Source organism: Neoarius graeffei, chromosome 11 (assembly GCF_027579695.1).
Source record: "Neoarius graeffei isolate fNeoGra1 chromosome 11, fNeoGra1.pri, whole genome shotgun sequence".
In the NCBI taxonomy this organism is placed as follows: domain Eukaryota; kingdom Metazoa; phylum Chordata; class Actinopteri; order Siluriformes; family Ariidae; genus Neoarius; species Neoarius graeffei.
Window position 1 is genome coordinate 44,651,707 of NC_083579.1, and position 18,920 is coordinate 44,670,626.

At 44.5% G+C, this 18,920-nt stretch overlaps 1 protein-coding gene across 1 annotated transcript in view; it reads left to right on the forward strand.

Moving 5' to 3' along the window:
• Positions 1-18,920, forward strand: part of ppp1r14d (protein phosphatase 1 regulatory inhibitor subunit 14D) — a 49,824-nt gene extending 30,904 nt beyond the window's left edge. Inside the window, exons 3-4 of the mRNA XM_060933988.1 lie at positions 18,520-18,552; positions 18,651-18,920. Of these exons, the coding sequence (XP_060789971.1) occupies positions 18,520-18,552; positions 18,651-18,719 (102 nt within the window). The 3' untranslated portion in view covers positions 18,720-18,920. The remainder of the gene's footprint in view (positions 1-18,519; positions 18,553-18,650) is intronic.

Consider the following 18,920-nt stretch of genomic DNA (forward strand, 5'->3'; position numbering starts at 1 on the left):
AATTTGCCCAAGTGGGAGCATATAAAGGTTGAAAAGTAATGGTCCAAGAATCGACCCCTGGGGGACACCACAGGTCAAGGGCATTGACGTTGAGGAACAATTTCCCAGGGTAACAAAGAAGCTTCTATCTTTTAAGTATGATTTTAACCAATTGATAACTTTACCAGTCAATCCAACCCAGTGTTCAAGTCGATATAGCAGTATGTTGTGATCAACAGTATCAAAAGCTGCACTGAGGTCCAGTAATACCAGGACCGATGTTTTGCCTGCATCAGTATTAAGACGTATGTCATTTATAACTTTAATCAGCGCTGTTTCAGTGCTATGATTGGCACGAAATCCTGACTGAAAATTATCAAAACGGCTGTTTGATATCAAGAAGGCAGTTAATTGATTGAAGACAATTTTTTCCAGGATTTTCCCGATAAATGGTAGATTTGATATTGGCCTGTAATTATTTAACACTGAAGGATCCAGATTATTTTTTTTAAGAAGGGGCTTTACAACAGCTTTTTTTAGGGACACAGGAACAACACCAGTCTCCAAGGATGTATTTATAATTTGAAGCACATCTGTAATTATAAGATGAAGAACAGACTTAAAAAAGTTGGTGGGCAGAATGTCCAGTTCAGATGTTGAGGAACTGAGATTTTGTACAGTTTTTTCAAGAGTCTCATAATCAATTAAACAAAATTCTGACATTGTGTTAAAGTTATCTATCTGTGTCATTGGTGATTGCAGTTTTTCAATTTTTTGCAACTGAGATATATTATGAGAAATATTCTGCCGTATTTTATCAATTTTACCTTTGAAGAAGGATGCAAACTCATTGTATTTATTAACTGAGAGAAGTTCAGGTGCTAATTGTGGTGGGGGATTAGTTAGCTTCTCTACTGTTGAAAATAGCACACGGGCATTGTTCATATTCCTGCTGATGATATTGGAGAAGAAAGACTGTCTTGCTTTACGAATTTCATAATTATAATTACAAAGCATCTCTTTATGGATTTGATAATGGATGTGAAGTTTAGATTTGCGCCATTTTCTTTCAGTCCAAGGGCTATTGAAATGGAGATCAGCACCACACCCGTACGCCTTAAAGAGTTGGTTAGTACTGGGACAGGAGACTTCCTGGGAAGACCAGATTGTGGCGTGAGAGGGACTTTGATGTACTCAATTGTGCTTCCTTTTTGAACGTACAGTCTCATTTCATTCTCATTATCTCTAGCTGCTTTATCCTGTTCTACAGGGTCGCAGGCAAGCTGGAGCCTATCCCAGCTGACTACGGGCGAAAGGTGGGGTACACCCTGGACAAGTCGCCAGGTCATCGCAGGGCTGACACATAGACACAGACAACCATTCACACTCACATTCACACCTACGGTCAATTTAGAGTCACCAGTTAACCTAACCTGCATGTCTTTGGACTGTGGGGGAAACCGGAGCACCCGGAGGAAACCCACGTGGACACGGGGAGAACATGCAAACTCCTCACAGAAAGGCCCTCGTCGGCCACAGGGCTCGAACCTGGACCTTCTTGCTGTGAGGCGACAGCGCTAACCACTACACCACCGTGCCGCCCTGAACGTACAGTATTATATTCTAAACTTATGTCACTTGGGATGTACTATGTTTTTTATTTTACATTTTATCTTGTTTATTTTTTAATTTATATTGTGGTGTCTGTGAGAAAGAAGCTTGAAAAGGAAACACTGCACTTACTTTTATTGGCAACCACATGACTACAGCCCACAACAGTATGCTTAGTTAGCTGTAAAGCTAGCTAAGAAACCCAACAGACTTCTACTGGACAGCATATAGATGTCATGACTAGATTGTGCAGCCAGATTAACATGTGTCCTCTTGAGACCCAAACTATAATGATGTGTTTCTTTACTATTTCTGTTTATTAGCACCTGATAACTATGGATATTGATCAGTATGTTACAACAGGAAGAAGTCCTGATGTAAGGATTTTCCTGATATATAGTACCTCCAGAAAGTTTTCAAGTATGAATTAGTTCTCTTTTTGCTGTGTTGAAGTTTAAATGTATGTATATTAGAATGCTTTTAAGTGATTTGCGTGAGAAATAAAATGACACTACTGACATTTAGCAGACGCTCTTATCCAGAGCGACATACAACATACCCAGAGCAGCCCAGGGAGTAGTAGGGGGTTAGATACCTTGCTCAAGGGCACTTCAACCAGTCCTGCTGGTCCAGGGAATCAAACCGGTGACCTTTTAGTCCCAAAGTTTCTTCTCTAACCTAGAAGCCATGGCTTAAGCCTAGGTCACAACCGGCCATACGTGGTCCTATGGCCGGTCTATGTGCAAAAAACGCAAGAAACGCACGGAGGGCGCGTGTGTGACGTGCTGATTTTCGAGCCGTAGACTGGCCGCAGAAGTTCTTTGTCATGTCAAACAAAATCTACGGGCGCTTACGTTTTTTTCAGGTTGCAAGACAAACTTACGGCCAACGTGCGTCTTTCTCCATGAACAAAAAAAAAAAAAAACGCAGCGATTTGGGAAACGCCAAAAATCGCATGGCCAAAAAATTGTACGTCCGGTTGTGACCTAGGCTTTAAGTTAATTGAAGGCCTCTCCATGGCCTTCCAATTAATTTAAACATTTAATGTCCTCAGGATTATTGGATTATTTTAAAATACAAGATCTAAGCATTGGGCGGCATGGTGGTGTGGTGGGTAGCGCTGTCGCCTCACAATAAGAAGGTCCGGGTTCGAGCCCCATGGCTGGCGAGGGCCTTTCTGTGTGGAGTTTGCATGTTGTCCGTGTGGGTTTCTTCCAGGTGCTCCGGTTTCCCCCACAGTCCAAAGACATGCAGGTTAGGTTAACTGGTGACTCTAAATTGACCGTGAGTGTGAATGGTTGTCTGTGTCTATGTGTCAGCCCTGTGATGACCTGGCGACTTGTCCAGGGTGTACCCTGCCTTTCACCCATAGTCAGCTGGGATAGGCTCCAGCTTACCTGCGACCCTGTAGAAGGATAAAGCGGCTAGAGATAATGAGATGAGATCTAAGCATTGGTTAATTGATAAATATCCCCACAATCAATTGTCATTTTGCAGCAATTAAAGCTTTGAGTGTCTTAGATATGTCTCTTTGCACATTTTGATTTGGGCATTTTCTTGCATTTATCAATGAGAAGTTTCATCAACTCTCCTAAATTAGATGGAGAACACTGGTGGACAGAAATTTTCAGGCTATGCCATAGATTTTCACTTGAATTTCAGTCTGGGCTATGATTTGGCTATTCAAAAACACAAACCTTCTTTATTCCAAAGCATTTCTTTGTAGCTTTTGCCCTGTGCTTTGGGTCTGTGTCTTGTTGGGATGTAAATTATCACACTAGACACAGATTTCTAGCTGCCTGGAACAGGTCCTCCGAAAGAATTTGCTTGTATTTGGCTCCATTGTTGTTGCCCTTGATGGCAACAAGATTTCCAGTTTCTCCTGAGGAAAAGATACCCCAGAGCATGATGCTACATACCAGTGTATGGCAATGGTGCTGCCTGGGGGTTGGGTGATATTTGGGCTGTGTCAAACATAACTCAAAATCATTTTCATATAAAAACATCTCAGATTTTACAACATTCCTTCCAGTAAACTCCAGGCATGCATTTATCCTTTCTCATACATGGCTAAGTTCCTTCTGTCCACTCTATATTGAGGCCTGATCTGTGAGGAGCTGATAATATTGTTGATGTCTGCACAACTTCAAATATTTCAGCTAGTGAGCTCTGAAACTCATTCAGTGTCAGTGTCAGTGTCAGCTGGCCTCTTGGACACTTCTCTGACAATTGCCTTTCTTGCCCATGTGCTCATTTTTTTTTTTCAGAAAAAGAATTGATCTTTGGGGGCATGGTGGTGTAGTGGTTAGCGCTGTCGCCTCACAGCAAGAAGGTCTGGGTTCGAGCCCCGTGGCCGGCGAGGGCCTTTCTTTGCGGAGTTTGCATGTTCTATCCGTGTGGGTTTCCTCCGGGTGTTCCGGTTTCCCCCACAGTCCAAAGACATGCAGGTTAGGTTAACTGGTGACTCTAAATTGACCGTAGGTGTGAGTGTGAGTGTGAATGGTTGTCTGTGTCTATGTGTCAGCCCTGTGATGACCTGGCGACTTGTCCAGGGTGTACCCCGCCTTTCGCCTGTAGTCAGCTGGGATAGGCTCCAGCTTGCCTGTGACCCTGTAGAACAGGATAAAGTGGCTAGAGATAATGAGATGAGAGAATTGATCTTGGTAGTATCTGGGTTGTGCCATATTTTTTTCCACTTTGTTATAATGGATTTCACAATGCCCCAAGGAAGGTTCAAAGCTTTACCTATGTTTAAAAACCTTCTCCAGATTTATTTTCCTCCTAACATGAGGATTTGCAACTTTAACTGTAAGACCTACCCAAGTCAGAGATATGTATTGTGTGACCATACAACTAGTCACAGGTACAGTGCCTTGCAAAAGTATTCATCCCCCTTGGTGTTTGTCCTGTTTTGTTGCATTATAAACTGGAATTAAAATGGATTGGGGTGGGGGGGCGAGCATCATTTGATTTACACAACATGCCTACCACTTTAAATATGCACATTTTTTTTTTTGTGACACAAACAATAATTAAGATGAAAAAACAGAAATCTGGAGTGTGCATAATAATCCCCCTCAAAGTCAATGCTTTATAGAGCCACCTTTTGCTGCAGTTACAGCTGCAAGTCTCTTGGGGTATGTCTCTATTAGCTTAGCACATCTAGCCACTGGGATTTTTGCCCATTCCTCAAGGCAAAACTGCTCCAACTCCTTCAAATTAGATTGATTGCGTTGGTGTACAGCAATCTTCAAGTTATGCCACAGATTCTCAATTGGATTGAGGTCTGGGCTTTGACTAGGCCATTCCAAGACATTTAAATCTTTCCCTTTAAACCACTCCAGTGTAGCTTTAGCAGTATGTTTAGAGTCATTGTCCTGCTAGACCGTGAACCTTTGTCCCAGTCTCAAACCTCTGGCTGACTCAAACAGGTTTTCCTCCAGAATTGCCTTGTATTGAGTGCCATCCATCTTTCCTTCAGTCCTGAGCAGCTTTCCTGTCCCTGCAGTGTTAGGGTTTTGCTGGGATTCGAACCTGGTTCGTTGGTGTGATAATCCAGCAAACCCCCACTAGGCCACCAGGGGGATGACTCAAATGCAGAGGCGTGAGGCGGAAGTAGAAAAAGAATCAAAAAGGTTTATTTAAACTATATACAGGGCAAAACAAAAGACAAAAAAAAACCAAAGAGTATAATCCAAAAGAAAAGCAAAGTGCAAAAATTCAAAAGCTAAGAAGATCAAAAAACACAGTACAAAGGAAACTGGAGATAAGCATAACAGCACAAAGACTCCGTGACAAGAGGACTGAACTCAGGGGTATAAATAGACAAACTAATTAAGGACACAGGTGAAGATAATTAGGCAATTAACACAAACACAAAACACAGGAACAGTGGCGGCCTCTAGAGGCCAAAATAAACACGACATGAAAAGGAAATAACAGCGGCCTCTAGAGGCCAAAACAGTCCTAGTCCTAACAGGACCCCCCCCTCTAGGAGCGTCTCCTGACGTTCCCAGGGCGATCCGGATGGGCCGAATGGAAGTCCCGACATAGTTCTTTATCAAGGACATCCCGAGCAGGAACCCAGCAGCGCTCCTCAGGACCATAGCCCTCCCAGTCCACCAGATATTGCAACCCGCCGCGGACCCGGCGGGAGTCAAGCAGGCGATTCACAGTGAACACAGTCTGCCCCTGGAAGATGCGGGGGGGTGGGGGGTTCCTAGGGGCAGGGGCATACGTAGACGTCAGTATGGGCCGTAACAGGGAAACATGGAAAGTGGGGTTGATCCTCAGAGTCCGGGGCAACTGGAGCCGGTAGGAGACAGGGTTCACCCTGCGCACCACCTTGAAGGGGCCAATGTAGCGAGGAGCAAGCTTGCGGTTCTCCACCCGCAGTGGAAGGTCCTTAGTGGACAGCCAAACACGCTGCCCAGGGCGGAAAGCGTGTGCAGGTCTTCTATGGCGGTTGGCCTGAGTCTGGTTGGTTCTGGAGGTCTGTATGAGGGTCTTCCTGACCTTGCTCCAGGTCTTGCGACACCGTCTCACATATTGGTTGACCGAGGGCACCCCCGCGTCCTCCTCCTGGTCCGGGAACAGAGGTGGCTGGAACCCGAATTGGCACTGGAATGGCGACAGCTTGGTGGCCGATGACTGCAGGGTGTTGTGGGCGTACTCCGCCCATGGCAGCCAGGTGCTCCACGATGTCGGGTTATCCATAGCCAGGCCTCGCAGGGTGGTTTCCAGGTCCTGGTTGAGCCTCTCCGTCTGACCATTGGACTGTGGGTGAAACCCAGAGGAGAGGCTGGCAGTGGCTCCGATGACCTTGCAGAACCCGTGCCACACTCGGGAGGAGAACTGGGGCCCTCGGTCTGAGACGATGTCCTGTGGAAGACCAAAGACTCGGAAGACATGATTAAACAAAAGTTTCGCAGTTTCAAGAGCAGAGGGGAGTTTGCACAGTGGTATGAAGTGGCAGGCCTTGGAGAATCTGTCAACTAAGACCAAAATGACCGTGTTACCTTGTGACTCAGGGAGACCCGTGATAAAGTCGACTGCCACGTGGGACCAGGGACGCCAGGGAATGGTCAGAGGATGCAGGAGACCCTGGGGACGCTGTCGTGGGTTCTTGGTTCTGGTGCAAACCTCACAGGACAGGACAAATGACCTTACTTCCTTCTCCATGTTAGGCCACCAGAAGCGTCTTTTCAGGAAGTTCAGGGTCCTCCGAGCTCCCGGGTGGGCGGTGAGAGGGGAAGAGTGACCCCACTGGAGAACCTTGGCCCGGGCTTGATGTGGGACGTACAAGAGGCCTGGTGGCCCCGTCCCAGGACCGGGGTCCTGGCGTTGGGCTCGTCGGACAGCCTCCTCAATACCCCAGCGGACAGGGGCCACAATCCGGGACACAGGGATAACAGGCCCGACTTCATTCTCCCTGTTAGTGGCAGAGAACAGTCTGGACAGTGCGTCAGGTTTGGTGTTCTTGGAGCCGGGGCGGTATGAGAGGGTGAAGTCAAACCGACTGAAAAACAGGGCCCACCTAGCCTGTCGAGGGTTCAGTCTCTTGGCTTGCTGGAGGTACTCCAGGTTCTTGTGGTCAGTCCAAACCAGGAATGGATGTTGTGCTCCCTCCAGCCAGTGCCTCCACTCCTCAAGGGCCAGTTTGACCGCTAGCAGTTCTCGATCCCCCACATCGTACCGGGACTCAGCAGGACTCAGGCGGTGGGAGAAGTAAGCGCAGGGGTGCAGCTTTCCTTCCGAACGTTGAGAGAGCACCGCGCCGACACCACTGTCCGAGGCGTCCACCTCCACGATGAATGGTTGGGAGGTGTCCGGGAGAACCAGAATGGGTGCCGTGCAGAAGCGGTCCTTGAGGTCTTTGAACGCCTTTTCTGCCTGAGGAGACCAGCCATAAGATCCACCTGTCCCTTTGGTGAGGTCAGACATGGGTGCTGCCACAGAACTGAAGTTCCTGATGAACTTGCGGTAGAAGTTAGCGAATCCTAAGAACCGCTGAACCTCCTTAACGGACTTGGGAGTAGGCCAATCCCGGACGGCCAGGGTCTTGGCAGGGTCCATTTGGAGTTGGCCTGTCCGTACAATAAATCCCAGAAAGGAGACCTCGGGAACATGAAATTCGCATTTCTGGGCCTTGGCGAACAGATTGTTCTGTAGCAGCCTCTGGAGAACCTGGCAGACATGGTGGCGGTGCTCCTGCACGGTCTTGGAAAAGATAAGGATGTCGTCGAGGTAGACAAAAACGTATAGGTTAATCATGTCCCTTAAGACGTCGTTGATTAGGGCCTGAAAAACAGCCGGTGCGTTGGTGAGTCCGAAGGGCATCACCTGGTATTCGTAGTGCCCAGACGGGGTGTTAAAGGCAGTCTTCCACTCGTCTCCCTGTCGGATACGGATGAGGTGGTATGCGTTCCGTAGGTCCAACTTGGTGAAGACGGTGGCGCCTTGGAGCAGGTCGAAAGCTGTGGACATCAGCGGAAGGGGATATCGGTTGCGCACAGTGATCTTATTCAGGCCCCTGTAATCAATACATGGTCGGAGCCCCCCATCCTTCTTGCCGACAAAGAAGAAGCCGGCTCCAGCAGGTGAAGTGGAGGGTCGAATAAACCCAGAGACCAGGGCATCTTTGAGGTATTCCTCCATGGCCTTGCGTTCTGGCTGAGAGAGTGAAAACAGTCTGCCACGAGGAGGGGTAGTCCCAGGGAGCAAGTCGATGGCACAGTCGTAGGCCCGGTGCGGAGGAAGAACGGCGGCCCTGCTCTTGCTGAATACCTCCTTGAGATCCCAGTACTCTGTGGGAACTTGAGATAACTCGGTGAGATCAGGGGGCTCGGCAGGAGACACAGGAGAGCTAGAGAGCAGACAAGAGGCATGGCATGCAGGGCCCCATTCCACAACCTGGCTTGTTACCCAGTCTATGCGAGGGTTGTGGCGAGTAAGCCAAGGAAGGCCTAGAATAACTGGGAACTCAGGTGAAGGAATCAGGTGCAGGGATATTTCTTCCTTGTGACCTTGAGACTGGAGGAAAACTGGAGAAGTAACTTGGGTGACTCTTCCATCACCTAACGCTTGGCCATCGAGGGCAGACACAGACAGTGGGACTTCAAGAGGTGCAGTCGGAATATTGATGCTTTGGGCGAAGTGAATATCCATAAAGTTCCCAGCCGCCCCTGAGTCTATCAAAGCTTGACAAGAGTGGACAGACTCACCCCAGGAGATGGAGACCGGGATGTAGATTCCTTGGCCAGGGAGTCCGGGAGAGAGGGTAGGCCCCGTCACAACCCTCCCTCGGCTGGACGGGGCGGTCCTTTTCCCAAGAGTTCGGGACATGATGCTCGGAAGTGACCAGGCTTGCCACAGTAGATGCAGCACTTGTCCCTCCTTCTGCGCTCCCTCTCAGATGCGGAGAGGCGAGTACGACCCACTTGCATGGGTTCTGGACAGTCACTGAAGGAGGTAGACGGTCTCCAGGTAGAGGTAGGGAGGCTGGGGGGGCTCAAGGCTTGGTGGCGTTCTCTCATCCTGTTGTCCAGACGAATAGCATGTGAGATGAGGGTTTCGAGGTCACTTGGGCATCCAATAGAGGCCAGACCGTCCTTGATGGGGTCAGACAGACCATGGTGGAAGGCTGACACCAGGGCAGTCTCGTTCCATCCACTTACTGCTGCGAGTGTTCGGAACGAGATGGCGTAATCTGCGACGCTTCCTCCTTGCCGGATGGACATGAGCTTTCGGGCTGCGTCGGTACTGATGTCTGCCTGATCGAAGACCCGAAGCATCTCTTCAGAAAACAGCTGGAAATCAAAGCACTCAGGTCCCTGTCTTTGCCAGATAGCAGTAGCCCAGGCTCGCGCCTTACCAGCTAATAAGGTGATCACAAAGGCAATCTTGCGGCGATCCGTAGTGTAGGTGGTAGGCTGAAGCTCAAAGGTGAGTTGACACTGGGTAAGGAACTCTCGGCACTCACTGTGCTTGCCGTCATACCTCTGTGGTGCAGGAAGGCTGGGTTCGCGAGGTGAAGAAGGCAGCATTGCAGGAGGCACTGGAGCAGGAGTGGGAGCTGGATCAGGAGCAGGAACTGGATCAGGAGCAGGAGATGCAGGCAGAGATGTCAGCTGTGCCAGGGTTTTCCCAATTTGCTGAAGCAGTTCCTCGTGGCGAGCGAGGGCCTCACGTTGGCTGGTGAGCGTACGTCCATGAGCGTCCATGGTCGCTCCGAAGCGTGTCAAAGCTGCCATAATTCCCTGAAGGTTGGCCGGGTAGACAGTTGAAGCAGCCTCTGCTGAGTCGGTCATGACGGAGTCTTTCTGTTAGGGTTTTGCTGGGATTCGAACCTGGTTCGTTGGTGTGATAATCCAGCAAACCCCCACTAGGCCACCAGGGGGATGACTCAAATGCAGAGGCGTGAGGCGGAAGTAGAAAAAGAATCAAAAAGGTTTATTTAAACTATATACACTATATACAGGGCAAAACAAAAGACAAAAAAAAACCAAAGAGTATAATCCAAAAGAAAAGCAAAGTGCAAAAATTCAAAAGCTAAGAAGATCAAAAAACACAGTACAAAGGAAACTGGAGATAAGCATAACAGCACAAAGACTCCGTGACAAGAGGACTGAACTCAGGGGTATAAATAGACAAACTAATTAAGGACACAGGTGAAGATAATTAGGCAATTAACACAAACACAAAACACAGGAACAGTGGCGGCCTCTAGAGGCCAAAATAAACACGACATGAAAAGGAAATAACAGCGGCCTCTAGAGGCCAAAACAGTCCTAGTCCTAACATGCAGATGAAAAACATCCCCACAGCATGATGCTGCCACCACCATGCTTCATTGAAGGGGTGGTGTTCTCAGGGTGTTGGGTTTGCACCACACATGGCATTTCCCATGATGGCCAAAAAGATCAATTTTTGTCTCATTTCACCAGAGAATCTTCTTCCATGTGTTTGGGGAGTCTGCCACATGCTGTTGAGCAAACTCCAAACGTGATTTTTTTTAAGCAATTACTTTTTTCTGGCCACTCTTCCATAAAGCCCCACTCTGTGGAGTGTATGGGTTAAAGTGGTCCGATGGACAGATACTCCCATCTCCACTGTGGATCTTTGCAGCTCCCTCAGTGTTATCATTGGTGTCTTTGTTGCATCTCTGATTAATGCCCTCCTTGCCTGGTCTGTGAGTTTTGGTGGGTGGCCTTCTCTTGTCAGGTTTATAGTGGTGCCATATTTTTTCCATTTTGCTATAATGGATTTAATGGTACTCTGTGGGATATTCAAAGTTTGGGATATTTTTTTATAACCCAACCCTGAGCTATGCTTCTCCACAACTTTGTCTCTGACCTGTTTGGAGGCTCCTTGGTTTTCATGTTGCTTGCTTAGTAGTGTTGCAGAGTCAGGGTCCTTCCAGAACAGGTTGATTTATACAGACATCATGTGATAGATCATGTAACACTTTGATTGCACACAGGTGGATCTTAATAAACTAATTATGTGACTTATGAAATGAACTGGTTTTACTAGCTCTTATTTAGGGGTTTCATATGAAAGGGGGTGAATACTTATGCACACTCCAGATTTCTGTTTTTCATCTTATTATTGTTTGTGTCACCAACAAACAAACAAACAAACAAACAAACAAAAAACCCACACAACAATTTGAACCTTTAAAGTGGTAGGCATGTTGTGTAAATCAAATGGTTCTAACACCCCCCACCCCCCAAAATCCATTTTAATTCCAGCTTGTAATGCAACAAAACAGGACAAACACCAAGGGGGATGAATACTTTTGCAAGGCACTGTAGATTTGAAATAAACAGACTAGTTCTAATTTAGTCTGTTAAAAGAAAGGGGATACTTTAAAAACTCGTTTTTTCTATAGCGACATCCTGTGCTTGCATTGCAAGGTATTAAAAATACAAGTTTTGGCCTGCTCTAAACAATTGTAAGCATAATTCTGTACAGTGTTGTAGCACCGCCAAGTTAATTACAAGTCATTATAAAACTACAATAGCAGTGAGAAGAATATGGATAATCATGTAATAATTATATGCATATAATAAGTAAACGAGAAGTGTTCAAAGAATGGAACAATGATTATTGTGAAACAAGCACAGTTTAGGCATAGCGCGTAACACAGCACATTTTGGTCCTTGGTTTTACTGAAAAAGTCTGTAACTTTCATTTGCTGAAATCTCGTGCAGGCCTGTAGTCAGATGAAATGAAGCAGATTTCGTAGCTGTGTGACGTTCACCACAGAAGTACCTTTGCATTCAAACCATCTTAACGCATTTTCAAGTAACTTTTCTTCCAAGTCTGAGACTGCTGAGTTCTTGAATGCAGTTGCATAAAGTTAAATTTAAATTTTGGGAGCCATGAGCTGACCATGTGACAGTGGTGTTTGTATAATAGCGATCCGTATTATAACGGCGCTCAACTGTATCAATTATGCATTTTTAAGCAATACTGAGGACATAATTTTATTTCTGTAAAGAGTCACTTCAACATGAGCACAAAAAATCCCATCCTAATATGCATAAATATGATGTTTCAATAGAGTGAAAAGAAAAATAATCACTAGGGGGTGAATACTTTCTGAAGGCATTGTATGCATGCATAGCTGGGAGAAAATGTGATGTTCTCATGTCAACACTGGGGTCTCAAAGGAGTATGAGAGGAAAATCTACCAAAAATTACCATCTCATGTCTGAAACAAGCTCGTGGTTTCATGGAGCCACATTTAACTATAAATAGAGTGAAGTTTAACATGGTAGAGAATTTGATTAATTTCAATCACATTTTATTTGCATAGCACTTTTAAAAATGGACATTGTCACAGAGAAGCTTTACTGAAATATTGAGAGAATTGAGAGAATTGGAATGGCTCCATGTGAAACTGGCTTGATTGTCTTATTGATGATGTGACTGCTAACTACAGAAGCAGAATGAATACTGTGGTGTCAAAAAGCAAAAAGCAATGTTTAAATGCTCTTAAACACCACGCCTCGACACACAATGGTCTTTCACTTCAAATCAAATCAAGTTTATTTGTACAGCGCTTTTAACAATAAACATTGTCGCAAAGCAGCTTTACAGAATTTGAACGACTTAAAACATGAGCTAATTTTATCCCTAATCTATCCCCAATGAGCAAGCCTGTGGCGACGGTGGCAAGGAAAAACTCCCTCAGACGACATGAGGAAGAAACCTCGAGAGGAACCAGACTCAAAAGGCAACACTTCCACTTTCACTTCCAGTCTGACAAATCATCCAAACTGAAATAACTGATTTAAATTTTTGGGACCAAACGTACAATCAGACCAAGTCAGTAACTTGAACAGGACCACACTGATGAATTTTACTCTAGTCATTTTACTCTACTAGACCAAACTGAAGATAAAAAAAACCTTGCAAATCATATTAATCAAAAGGAACTGAAAAAGAGCAGAGAAATACCAGAGAAGCTTCTGGTGAGATATTTGGGTTTCAGTGAAGCTGATGGGTCTGGGTCGGCCTTGAATATCTTGTCTGCACCATTGACAGGTACTAAACCAGCTGGGGCAGTCACTTTTATCCTACATCACTAAAATCAATCATTCACAACACCAGTCACAGCAAAATTCACAATGCCACAGTGCAAAGATTTCACTGAGATTTTATTGGGATTTAGACATACAGTTCACCTGTACCCAAACAATGTATTGTATGTTCTAGCTGGTTCAAGCAATCATTCAAATGTACAGAAGTGGATCCCTCTAGAAGGGAGCTGATTGACATGTTGCTTCAAGCAGTAGACCACCTAGGGCTTGCTTTTGGGTGACTTTCCACCAACCTGGTTTATGCACGGCGTCAGGTGTGGTTAGGACAATCCCTCTGCCATAGGCCTCATGTACAAACAAACTTTAGGTAATCTACCTTGTGTACTGGGGTTGCACTTTGGACCTGTTGCCAAAGATGCCCTGGATGGGAGAGCGCAGGTTTCAGAATCATTTACATTTACGGCATTTGGAAGAGACCCATATCCAGAACGATTTACTTAAGTTATTTAAAGTCTCTATCAATAAATACATCCTGATACTGATGCACTAAGTCATGGACTAAGAGTATCCATCCATCCATCCATCCATCCATCCATCCATCCATCCATCCATTATCTGTAGCCACTTATCCTGTCCTACAGGGTCGCGGGCAAGCTGGAGCCTATGGACTAAGAGTACTATCAGTTTAAAACCTTGTTGGGAAGGCAATATGAGTATACACTGTCAGAAACAGGGGTACAGTAGGAGACCACTTCTGTCCCCCAAGGTACATTCTACACTAATGTACCCCCCAGGGCTCATTATTGGACTTCAAGGTAACTATGTGTACCTTTTTAAGGACAAAAAGGTACATATATGTTCCCAATCAGTATGTAAGAGGTACAAATATGCTGTGTCCGAAATCACTCACTCATTCACTACTCCCTACTCACTCGCTAGGGAATTCTATATAAAGGACTATGGACCCTTTTCACGTGATGTCACGACAAACGCGGCCGCCATTTTGGACGTGTACTACCAGTAGTTTACCACAGCCAACATTGAGGAACGGCAGCAAAGAAAGTGTTTGTTTTCAGCAAGACTTCCATCATGCCACTATATTGTTGTGCACCTGGATGTAGTAACCATCAACAAACAAGGCAAGGTTTATCATTTTATCGGATCCCGGTAGATGGATAGCGGACATAAACAGGAAAGATTGGCAGCCCTCGGCATACCAATGCTTGTGTAGTGACCACTTTGTTGGAGGTAAGACGAATAAAATTAGCCAGAAAAGGCATTACATTGCTGTTAACATTCTGTGGGGGCGAGTGTGTAACCAAATAGGCTAAAATAACCCATTGTAACCTCTTTGTTCTTCTGTAGTGGCTATTAGCTAACGACATTAGCTAGCGTTGTGTTCCTTTGCTGTTGGTAGACTGTAGGACAGATCAGAGGCAGTGTCCTACAAACAGCGCTTAATTTGAGGGGAGCCTCAAATTTGACGGAACCTCGGGCGTTGGCTCCGGCAGCTATTTACACTGGATCCGGTGATCCGACACCTCTTTTGACTATGTAACAAAAAACAAACAAACAAATAATTAAATAAAAAATGCAAGTTTATTTAGTGTTAATGTCTGATTTTGATATCTGTCTTGTTGGTGATTTCTCTCATGAAACGACATCCACAAAATATCTGCAGATGAACTTAATTTGCAGTGTTGTTATAAAACATGCCCAGAAGCGCAGCGCCGCGCCCCCCTCCCCCCCTCTTTTTCCCGCACCGGAGCTGCTCATCCTCTGCGCTCCGGGACCTCCCACTTTACAAATTAAGCACTGCCTACAAATAAGTGTTCAAAACAATAGGAGCATGTATTTGTCTCTTAAATCCAGGCCGTTCCCTGTAATCTGTAACAACGGTTGGAGAAAGTAATGGCAAATAGTGAGCGCACAAACCATAGAAGGTAAACTGTACACAGCGCCAGGGCAGTGTGATGGTATGTCTACTTTTAGATTGTGTTAGCTTATCAATGAACACACTCGTCACTCGACGAGTTTCACGTCTTTACGACGGATACTTAAATGTGTGTTAGGTATTATTGTTGCAGTCTAAGCAGTCATTGTAGCAGCTAGATGAGCGAGAACCGAAAGGGTCTGTGCCATAAACCGTTATTTCTGTACGGTGTTGCTAATATGTCGTTACTGTTGTTATTTCTCCCTCTGCTCGCCCTGTAAATGCCCTACGTCGCTGGATAGCGAAGGTGTTTTCTGCATCTCGCTCCTTTTTCTTGTATGTTCTCCGTTTGTCGCCTTCCTCGCATTCAAACCAATTCGAGCCGAAGTCCGCTACATGTCCAAAATGGTGGTCGCGTTTACGAAGGTCACGTGACTGAAAAGGGTCTATATAGTGAGCTCATTGGTAAAATGGAAAAAAAGGGAAAAAAATGCTTTCGGACACTACTCCGCCACACCGTTATTTACGTCATTACTGTTGCACAATTAAAGTGTGCCAGATCAGTCGGCTGGTGGGTTTTCAAAATAATAAATACATGCGTGTATTTTTGTGATAAATACATATTATACTGAGCATATTTCCTACATTAATAAATACAAAGTATTTTGTGTCTGCTGTATCTTTCAGTTCTTATAAATCAAGGCTGAATACTTTCTTCTTTGCCGCTGCCTTTTATTAAATCATATTTGAGGCTTTTGGTGAATTCCTCGCTCTACACCTATAACTTTTATTCTTGTATGTTATCAGTCTTATTCTATTTTAACTTATTTTCTATTCTCTTACTATTTTTAATTGTACTTGAATGTCCGTTTATAATGTGTTTCTTCCTCTGTCCATTCACCCCCAACACACTGCAATATTATTGCCATTCTTTCGGCACGACCACAATGCATGATGGCATATATTGCTTGGTTAGTGACCATTGGTTGTACACTACTTTTCATGATGCATTGTGGGATACTGTAAGTCCACTATATAAGGTGTAATAATTCTCACTATACATTCGGACAGCACTACAAAATGGCGAAATCACTATATAGTCCACTAAATTAACCATGGTTTTACTATGAAAACTAACCATGGTTTTACCATGGTTTATAGTTATTCATGGTTTTCATGTTTTTTTGTGTAACCATGAAAACCATGGTGCATTTTACCTCAATGTTCACTTCAATTTTTAGGTTCTAAGTAAATGTTAATGTATCTGGGCTGTTAATCGAGATCCTTCTCTACAGTATTGACTGTTGGACGAAAGCATGGTAATACTACAGTTAGTGCATCCTTTTAAAAACCATACTATCCCTTTTTAAACTAATTTCGTAGTTACTATGACCTATTACACATACAACTATGATGCTACCACAGCTACTGCAGTACTACAGTAATGCTATGGTTGGTTCATAGTACTTAGAATCACCATGAAATACCATAGTAGAACCATGGTTACTACCATGGATGAACCATAGTAATACTATGGTTGGTTCATAGTACTTAGAATCACCATGAAATACCATAGTAGAACCATGGTTATTACCATGGATGAACCATAGTAATACTATGGTGGGTTCATAGTACTTAGAATCACCATGAAATACCATAGTAGAACCATGGTTACTACCACGGATGAACCACAGTAATACTATGGTTGGTTCATAGTACTTAGAATAACCATGAAATACCATGGTAGAATCATGGTTACTACATAAAAACCATGGTAAAACCATAGTAAACCATGGTAGATTTTATAGTGAGTAGGGAGTGATTTTGGACACAGCAGTAAGTACCTGAGAGGGTACTGCCCCAGTGACAAGCCATTGTACCCCTAAAGGTACAATCGTGTACTTTGTTTTCTGAGAGTATAGTATAGTATGACACACTAGCATAGTACAGTACAGTGTCGTATAACGTACAGTATGAGAAACGCACAAGACAACATGTGATTCTTTTCTTTAATTAACTATCATGAATCTAGCATAGCCAAATGGACCATCAGTGTGATCTGAATCTGTGAGGTCATTTCACCCATTTTTGTGAATCAGTGAAATGACCTATCAGTGTTTTATGAAGGAAAACCCACATACCAGACAAGACAGCGGCCATCCATGACCTATGACCAACTGTTCATCTGTCTTGGAAAGAAAGCACAACTTTATTCATCACACACTTGTGAAATTCCTCTCTGCATTTAACCCATCTGAAGTAGTGAACACAGACATGCACACACACGTGAGCAATGAGCACACACGCATACCCAGAGCAGTGGGCAGCCATGCTAACAGCGCCCGGGGACCAGTTGGGAGTCAGGTGCCTTGCTCAAGGGCACCTCAGCCCAAGGCCATCCCATATTAACCTAACCACATGTCTTTGGACTGTGGGGGAAACTGGAGCACCCAGAGGAAACCCACACAGACATGTGGAGAGCATGCAAACTCCACACAGAAAGGCCCCCGCTGGCCTTGAACCCAGAACCTTCTTGCTGTGAGGCGACCGTGCTAACCACTTACAAGGTATAAGGTTCTCATTTGTCTAAGCACAATGATGTTCTACTATGAGGAACGTCTCCTCCTTACGGATGTTAATCAGAGGTGTATTACTACTGAAAGTCGATGCTTCTGCCACCTGGGGGTTAGCATGTTTGTGAGTGCAGTAGTCCTCTCTGATCACCTTTCTAATTAGTCCTCAGCTCATTTCCATTCGTCACGACATTTCTGGCATAAGTTATCCATGCGAGTTGGTTAGAAGACATGAAATAGGACACTAGGTAGGCATAACTGTGGCTTCATGAACCCTGGATAACCGCCATGTTTCCTTGTAATTCAGAACTGCCTTGGACCTAGTGCCTCTTTCCCTGGCGACTAGGTGAGAATGCACCAGGGAAAGATGGCTGTGTGACAATGGTGTTTATTGCAAATGCTGTATCATATGTCACTTTATGACTGTTGAAAGGTCTCTGCATAACCAGTAGTTATCCAGGTGATATTCAGTGTGCATGGTGGTCATCCAGACTATTACTGAGTAAAAACAACAACAAAAACACACTTCTTTTTACAGCTCAGTTACTGTAGAATATTAGCATTTAATTCCATTAAACTACAAATTTGGAAGTGCATAATGTTTTGCGAATCAGGAATTAATTCTGCATTAAAAGGGCTGGAGAATTCAGAAGTACCATTTTGTACAGTAGGACTAAAATCATGATGTAATTCTGAATCAACTACAGAAACTGCACCCCAAAAAAATGCAGGACAAATACATCTTATATATGAATGTCAGAAGGAAATCTTAAAAGCTTGTTCTGTAAGCTGAGCTAATCACTCAGGAAGCTGGGCTAAAGTGGTTGTACAACTTAATAGTGTAAGAATAATTATCTTTTTTTTTCCTCACCAGGAGCTTTTGCAAGAATGTGGGAAGCCAAAAGAGGTACAGTGTATATCTTCACACTATTAGTTATCATAGTTTTCTTAGTTCTGAAGGGAAAATGAGATTTTTTTTTATACTCTGTCTCTTTGTCCTCACAGGATTTTATCAACGGGTTACTTTATCGGATGAAGGGCCTGCGCAAGATGTCAGGGCCCCTCAAGAAATAGTCCTAGGTCAAAATCCACAAACAAGATAATGTGAAAAATAGTATGTGTATGTCTGAAGATCCATATTCACCTGTATAGAGTTGAACATCTGTCAATGGAATTATGTAAAAACACTGAATTTCCCTTGACAAGTGAGTCAACAAGGGAGTTGTCCACAAATATCATTTTTTAAAGAATATTATTCTTTATGTACATTTCTGG